Below are 7,063 nucleotides of genomic sequence, written 5' to 3'. Positions count from 1 at the left end.
TTTCTCTCTAAGTTTTCCTTTGCGTACATTACTGACTTGAGCGTCGGAGTGGATACGCCGGAACAACTTCCGGCGCCCCCTAACGTTCTGTGATTTCAGGATTAATACTCAGGTCATCCCGGGCGTTAGTCCTCAGGCTATAGGGAACTCAATCTTCCCAGACCACCCACAACTCATTATAGAGAATACAAATCGCACATATATTCAAACACCCGACTTGGCAGATTGCACACCCGGCTACTATCCGATTTGCCCGGTCCACATCAATGGTGATACTGGAATACATTATAAAATTAGAGAGATATATACCACGTGAATTGAGAATGAGAATATAATTAATGAATTATCCTAAAACTAAAAATACATGAACCCGACCATGTAGGTTCAAAGTATAAACAGTTAAAAAACGTGATAATTTCTCGAAAAAGGCGTTACGAGTTGTAGGAATCATAGGATTAAACGACCGTGTCAAAGTTCGATGTGACTCAGTTTCGGGGTCAAGCTCGAACGTTACTAAAAAAAAATTATAATAATACTTGGTATCATCACCCCTGTACCACATATGCCAAAACATATTAATCGAAGAGAGACGTACAATGTATAGATACAAGGCGGATATATACGCAGGGTGTGATTGATTGTGAAGGAGGAATCCCCACACAGATCTGTATTCTGTAGGATACCCTGAAATCCTCAGGCACCGTTGGGATTCCTCGTATAAAGGAGAAGGGTATCCCTTTCGATACCTGCTGTACCACCATTCTGTCATTCATTCCTTAGTTTCCAACGAGGATAAATCCATATAGTTATACGCAGTCCACAAATATCGTCCCTTGCGTTTGGACTTTCTTGAAGTGTATTTGGGAGACAGGCAAACAGACAAGATGTTTTAGCGTGCGTGTATGTGTAAATGGTGTGAGTGAAAAATAGAGAGAATTGTGAGAAAGAAGATGTTGGAATTCAGAGATGGAAGTTGCTATCCGAAGGCTGTGGTGAGAGTGAATGTGGGCCTGGCTTCTGTTGATGGTGTGATTGCAATTCTTGCATTTTGTCAGGTATTCCTTGTTCTACTTATTGGTTTATGTTTTAATTCCGATAATTCTTGTTTTTCTTTCTTTTATGTATACGATGATGATGATTTTGTTGCTACAATACACGCGTTGTTGTTCTCGAAAATCTGGCATCTAAACAGTATTTTCTTATAGTCTCGGACGAGGGTAGATGTGTACACTACGCATTTGTCTAAATCTTGCTTCTTGCATTGGGTTTTCATGAGTAGTGTTTGTGTGATACAAATAAACACGATTTCGAGAATGCGAGTTTGTTTGAATGCCATAAAAGTTAAAGAAAGGTTTTCAGAACCATTTGGGAATTGAGAGAGGTGAGTTTCCAACCAAAGTCTGTGGTGGGATGGTTTGTGAGTCTAGTAGTGCAGGCCCCATCCCTCACGTGAAAATTTCTCATCATTTAACGTGTAATTTATCTGAACGTCCAAGTTTCAGCCAACTCAATATATCAAATTGACAGTGTGATTTCAATTCTTGCTTTTTTATCATGGGATTCTTACCATGTAAGTTTTTCCATGTGAACGGTGTCTACATCTTCTTCACCTATGGTTTTTTTATTAAATATGCGTCTAAGTAAGTATTCAAAAGACATTTTCATGCTAACGTTCTGACATGGTTAGAATTCAAAAAAGAAAAGTATTATTGTTGTGTGCTGCATTGATTATGGTTGATCTGTATGATGCCATTGGTATCTACGAAATTTGATGGTGTTTTCTGCTGAATCTTTCACTCAAATACTCCATACCTTCCAAATATCTCAGGGAAATTAGTAATATCTGTCAAAATGCCTCAGCCACAGACTATATTAGTATATCACACATTTATACGAGTAACTTGTGACGTAATGTCTGGTAAAATACCTCAGCAAGTAGCAATGGCTTCTCTTTTAGAGAGGGTTTTATGGCTTCGAAATTTTACAGCCAAACATGATTCAACAAAAATCCGAGTTTATAAATTTTTGGTTTATGCCTGTTTCATTTATCCTGATCTTATATATATTTTTCAGCGTACTTATTTCTTGCTTGTCTTTCCTCCAACATTGAACCAGTTGATGAGGATTCATTCAAGGAATTCAGAGGCTGGCTGGACCCGCCAAAAAGTGAGTAATCATATGATTTATACCACTCTTTAACTTGTCACCTGTCTGTTTCACTATACAATGCAAACCTTACTTAACCAAGAAAATTTCAGTGAAAAGCAAACATTGTTCTTCAATTTTGTACTGTTACTGGATAAGATGACTACAGGGAAATCTTGTTCCGCATTCAATGTTAACTAAGCAATTGATTCTTTTCATTCTTCCCACCAATAACACGAAGAACAAGTGGCTTGTGCACGAGTACCCATTTTACTCTAGTACTTGATACAAAAGAAAAGTTTAGGCTCTAAAATACTAATTTTAATTTTGTGGTTTAGATGTCTATAAACTACAACATGGCTCTATAATTGTCTCATCATGTTTAATTTTGATGTCGGCTGATTAGATTGCATTTTTTATTGCAGGTCTTTCATCTACTGATCGGATCTTCCAACGTGGGTTAGAATAACTAGCTTTGGGATTGTATTTTCGTTTTACGATTTCTTTTAGCAGACGCAGTTCGATGTGCCATATATATACACGCTGAATGCTTGCAATCTCATTATTTTACATATGTAGAATGCATTTCTCATCTCAAACGATGCATAGGATTTGTTTTATACAGTAAATTTGCAGAAATTTGTAATAATTCTGTTCTAAAGGTTCTTATCTATTGCTTCAACTATATCAGCTAGGGCGAGGAATATCTGGAATAATTAATGATAGGGTCTATTTAGGGACTCTGCCAGTTTGTTTGCAGAATAGCAATAAGAGAGGAAGATGAATGCAAGCGCTTACATATTTTCCAAGTAGTCAAAGTGCTGTGGGTACTTCTATTTTATAATAATAATGGTTTTGATTATAGAAATATCCCAACAATAACCACACCTTTTATCTTGTATAATAAATTTATTTAACCCAGTCTGGAAGTTTCTCTTAATTTGAGCAGCTTCTCGTTCTGGATTATGACGACTTCTGGTATTTTACATTTCTTGGCAGGCTACTTCCTGTATTTTGTCTTAAATCTTGTTGCTGCTTGCAAGGGTTGGAGTTGTTGGTCACATTCTTGTGGTTTCATTGTCATGGGTAAGAAAATTACACTCTTCTTGGGTGATTAAGAAAGTTAAGATGCGTGATGACTGTACAAGGGACGTTCACTTCAAAATTTCCTCTTTCAGCTCTCCCCAAAATTATGTTTGTTGCAGCTTTTCTTCTACTCTTGTCATTCTGGTGAGTTGACGTTTGCTTGATAAATTATGACTTGAGTTCAGTCGCAGTATTTTTATGGTACATAATATTTCACGTGCTCACAATTTCAGTAAAATATATAATGGCGTTTGCTATATGCACAGTCTGTTGTCCTACAATGGATTGTGCTTCTATTATTTATAGTATATTGACGAATCTTGCCTTAATGTTGTTATGAGCGTCCGATACGTGTTTAATGTCAACAAATATCATAATATTTCACATTGGGAAGGTAAACATCAATTCAAATGAGGATTTGCAGGGTTGACCTTTGTCATCAGTCAAATGATGATGATGAAGATGAAGAAAGCCCTAGAGAAGTTCTTCTGAATAAAAGGAATAAAGCAGATCCTACTGCAAACAGTAGTAGAGATTGTTGCTCCTTTAGGCCGACTCGAGTCGGAAGCCGGCAGAAAGTTGTTATTTTGGTATACAAGCAATTTGAGCACCACATTCCTTTAATCTTTATTGCGGCAATCTTTTGCTTTGTCTGATCTCAAAATTTTCAACAGGTTACTGTCTTGGTTTTTGCAATAATGGTTGCCTCTTCTGTGCTTATCTGGATTGGCATGGGAATGAATCCAATTGATTCAGCAGTTGTGGCGCAGGCATGCATGCTTTGGCCCTTTTGTTTCCTTGTGTCAAATATGTTTGATCTATTACCGTATATTATATAAGAGGGCTCTCAGATAACCGGAAGTTTGTAATTATCTTGCAGGTATATGTAGATCTCATTGCAATAGCTGTTCTTTTGCTCGGAGGAGCCTTGGCATGCTATGGTGAGTGCCTTCAGCCTCACCCACAAATTTGATTTTTTCCCCTGTTTTTGGCGATAGGATTAATTTTTGCCCTTTCATGCTTTTAATGTCTGGAATTAAACCTAACATCCCATTGTGTGAACTAGGAGTTGAGAATCATGGGTCGATTTGGTATATAACAGACTTGAACCAAAAGAAAGTAAATTTGATGAATGTACATTAAATGTGACAACCTGTCAACTGTAAGGCACATCAAAGGGATAAGCTTCTAGACTACCCAAGTGAAGTAGAACTAGCTTAAGTATGCTGTGTCCATTTATTATTATATTGAGTTTTGAATACAATACCTCATACCAGAATCATCATTCTCATGTTTTTCCTTGGAGGTTGGCAAGTTGAGAAATCTGTTATCAGACCCAATCACTTATAGTATTTTTCACCCCTCCTAGATTCTTAAATCTCTACATGCTATGTATTTTCAAATGCTCATAACCTATAAAATGAAGTCTTGTTGAACAACTGCCTTCTCTTCTGCAAGAAAGTAAGTTTAAGTGGGTAATTCAAGAAGTTGGTGACCAAAGTTTGTGGTCAATCTTTGCTATTATCTCTTTGATTCGAGTAATTTCTCCTCTAATGATTTGTCATATTTTCCCTGCTATATATGTGTCTATTTTCTTGTCATCAATTAGATTTGATATTCAGGTCTTATGTTGTTCTTGAAAATGAGAAGAGTGAGATCTGAGCTGGCATCCTCAGAAGTGTGGAAGGTAGTCACCCAATTTACTCAAGTGGTTTCTCATGGTTCCATTCAAATAATTATTTTATAAAACAAGTGACAGAGAAGTTTCTGAAATTACATATTACCTAAGTACGTTATCTGACATTTAAGCGTCAGTTAAGGTGTATCATTATTTGCCATAACTATGCTTAATCTATTCAAATGCAATCGATACTTTTTAGTTGTGCGTATATATTTCTTCTTATTCCTTTTTATACGGTTCAATTTGTAACGGTGTTGCTGGTTTGATTATGTGTGGAATGATAGTTCTTGTTCATTTTTCCTTGCCAATAAAATGATTGATTTCCTTTACGAGATAACAGGTTGCTGGATTGGCCATTGTATCTGTTGTATGTTTTACGTTAAGTGCTGTTGTTGCTATAGCAACAAATATACCAGTATGTTCTTCTTGCCTATTCTCTTAAATGTTCTCCTCAGTACATATTTCTAATAAAAAGGTTTAATAGGCAAATGGTGTTTCATTCTTGCAGCTGTTTTATCACTGGCCTGAGAGACAGATAGATGGTGTCTATACATCACTTTTACTTGTTCTGTATTTTTTCATGGGTAACTCTCACAACTTTTTCATTATAATTTAAAGCTTTCACTTGAATATATAATCTACTGTTCAAGATGGTCACATTATCCTCTTTTTAACCATTTTAAAGGTAACGATGTTCCCTGAATATTGTGGAGATAAAGGTTATGTTTATATGGTCAAAATCGTGTCCAATTTAATGGAAGAATGAATGGTCTTTCATTTATTTTTGGGGACCGAATAACGAAATGTGAAGTGTTGCTACCATATTTTATGGTTACAGTATTTTTCCAGGTTCATCGGTGCCCTCAGCATTTGTACTGTATGTGATGAGAGAACTACCACCCCAAATTCTGACCAACAGACGGCAAGAATCAACAACGATAGCTTTTATTAGTGATGGTTCAGTTTCTTCCCAACCACAGCAGCAGTGTCCTTCTGCAACGAGCTTGCAGAATCAGGTTCCAATTCTTGCTTTCTGCATTGACTGGATTTTATGTACCATTTTGTTTCCTTAGTCAGTCCAATGTTTGTTTCTTGAAATGTAGATATCAAGAGCAAGCCCCATATGATATCATCTACGGATTTGTCATCACATGATAGACCAATGATTTGTCCGAAGAAATTTGGGGGGACGACGAGGTATTCGGGTTGCAGCCGCTAGACCGCCCTTGCATTTGAAAAATATATTGGCTTGTGTATACAGTAACAAAAATCAAGTACATTTGGTTTATTCTTGTGTTTATTCTGTGTTCACGACGCTCGGTTAATCTGTAAATTTTTGATCGATTGAATATTATATATTTATATTCAACAGATTTTATCAGGCAATGCACAAAACCATGCGTATTTACTCGACTTTTTGTGTGCTTACTAAAAATAACATGCATCGTTTATTTATAATGGAGATTTCCAATTCTATTTATATCATATTTCAAGATTGCTATCTGATGTATCAAGAAAAATGCTGAATTTTCTGCAGAGAAAATTTGAGAATGAGTTGGAAGAACGGGACTAAAGGGTATCGAATTTTCATGGCTCAAAATCATTAATTTTTTAATATAATTTAATATCACGTGTGGAAAATTCCAAACAAAATGCCAAGTTGACCGTGGAGTCACAAGACTGGGAAGTGCGAAAAAACAAAGAGCAAACATTAAATGTTAGTCGCACGACGCCAGAAAAAATGGAGCTGTCACAACAGAAAGCGTGCTTTTAAGCATGCGCATCAAGAAAAGCAACATAAACTGCTTGGAAACAAAAGCCACAATGAATTCAATTTCAAAGGCCAATCATTTATTACAAGAAATTTTAAAAAATAAATGTTGAATTATGATACATCATATGTAATAAGATTTAAATAAATATTCCGAGTCTCTTTTTTACTTTTAGCACGCTTTTGTCAGACCACCTTGCTAATAAATACTCTCATACAGCCAAAAATTTCCCATAGCTTGGAGTTATTTTTAAGCTCATCAAAGCATATTGCAAGCTGACAAAACGGAAATAGATACTCAGAATATTTGAAATAACCACTCCAATTGCCTGAGCACAAATAAAGGGATGTTCAACTACGGTGTGAATTAAGGTAAAATT

At 36.0% G+C, this 7,063-nt stretch overlaps 1 protein-coding gene across 4 annotated transcripts; it reads left to right on the top strand.

Annotated features, from left to right (window-relative positions):
• The first annotated feature begins 517 nt into the window (after window positions 1-517).
• Window positions 518-6,290, top strand: LOC140834854 (tobamovirus multiplication protein 1-like). Of its 4 annotated transcripts, none has more exons than XM_073200022.1 (13): window positions 525-1,055; window positions 2,116-2,166; window positions 2,571-2,604; window positions 3,145-3,231; window positions 3,324-3,375; window positions 3,656-3,821; window positions 3,906-4,001; window positions 4,112-4,172; window positions 4,854-4,918; window positions 5,253-5,327; window positions 5,421-5,496; window positions 5,762-5,928; window positions 6,016-6,290. In XM_073200022.1, the coding sequence occupies exons 1-13, from the start codon at window positions 951-953 to the stop codon at window positions 6,037-6,039; spliced, it is 1,059 nt and encodes a 352-aa protein (XP_073056123.1). In that variant the 5' UTR covers window positions 525-950; the 3' UTR covers window positions 6,040-6,290. The 4 variants fall into 4 exon arrangements, with proteins under 4 accessions (XP_073056124.1, XP_073056123.1, XP_073056125.1 ...); XM_073200024.1 differs by having other exon boundaries at window positions 992-1,055; window positions 2,571-2,972; XM_073200026.1 differs by lacking the exon at window positions 525-1,055 and adding an exon at window positions 2,837-2,972 and having other exon boundaries at window positions 2,125-2,166.
• The last annotated feature ends 773 nt before the right edge of the window (window positions 6,291-7,063 follow it).

Source organism: Primulina eburnea, chromosome 6 (genome assembly GCF_022965805.1).
Source record: "Primulina eburnea isolate SZY01 chromosome 6, ASM2296580v1, whole genome shotgun sequence".
NCBI classification, from domain to species: Eukaryota; Viridiplantae; Streptophyta; class Magnoliopsida; order Lamiales; family Gesneriaceae; genus Primulina; species Primulina eburnea.
Note: the sequence above shows the minus strand (reverse complement) of the source record. Positions and strands in the feature narration are given on the sequence as shown.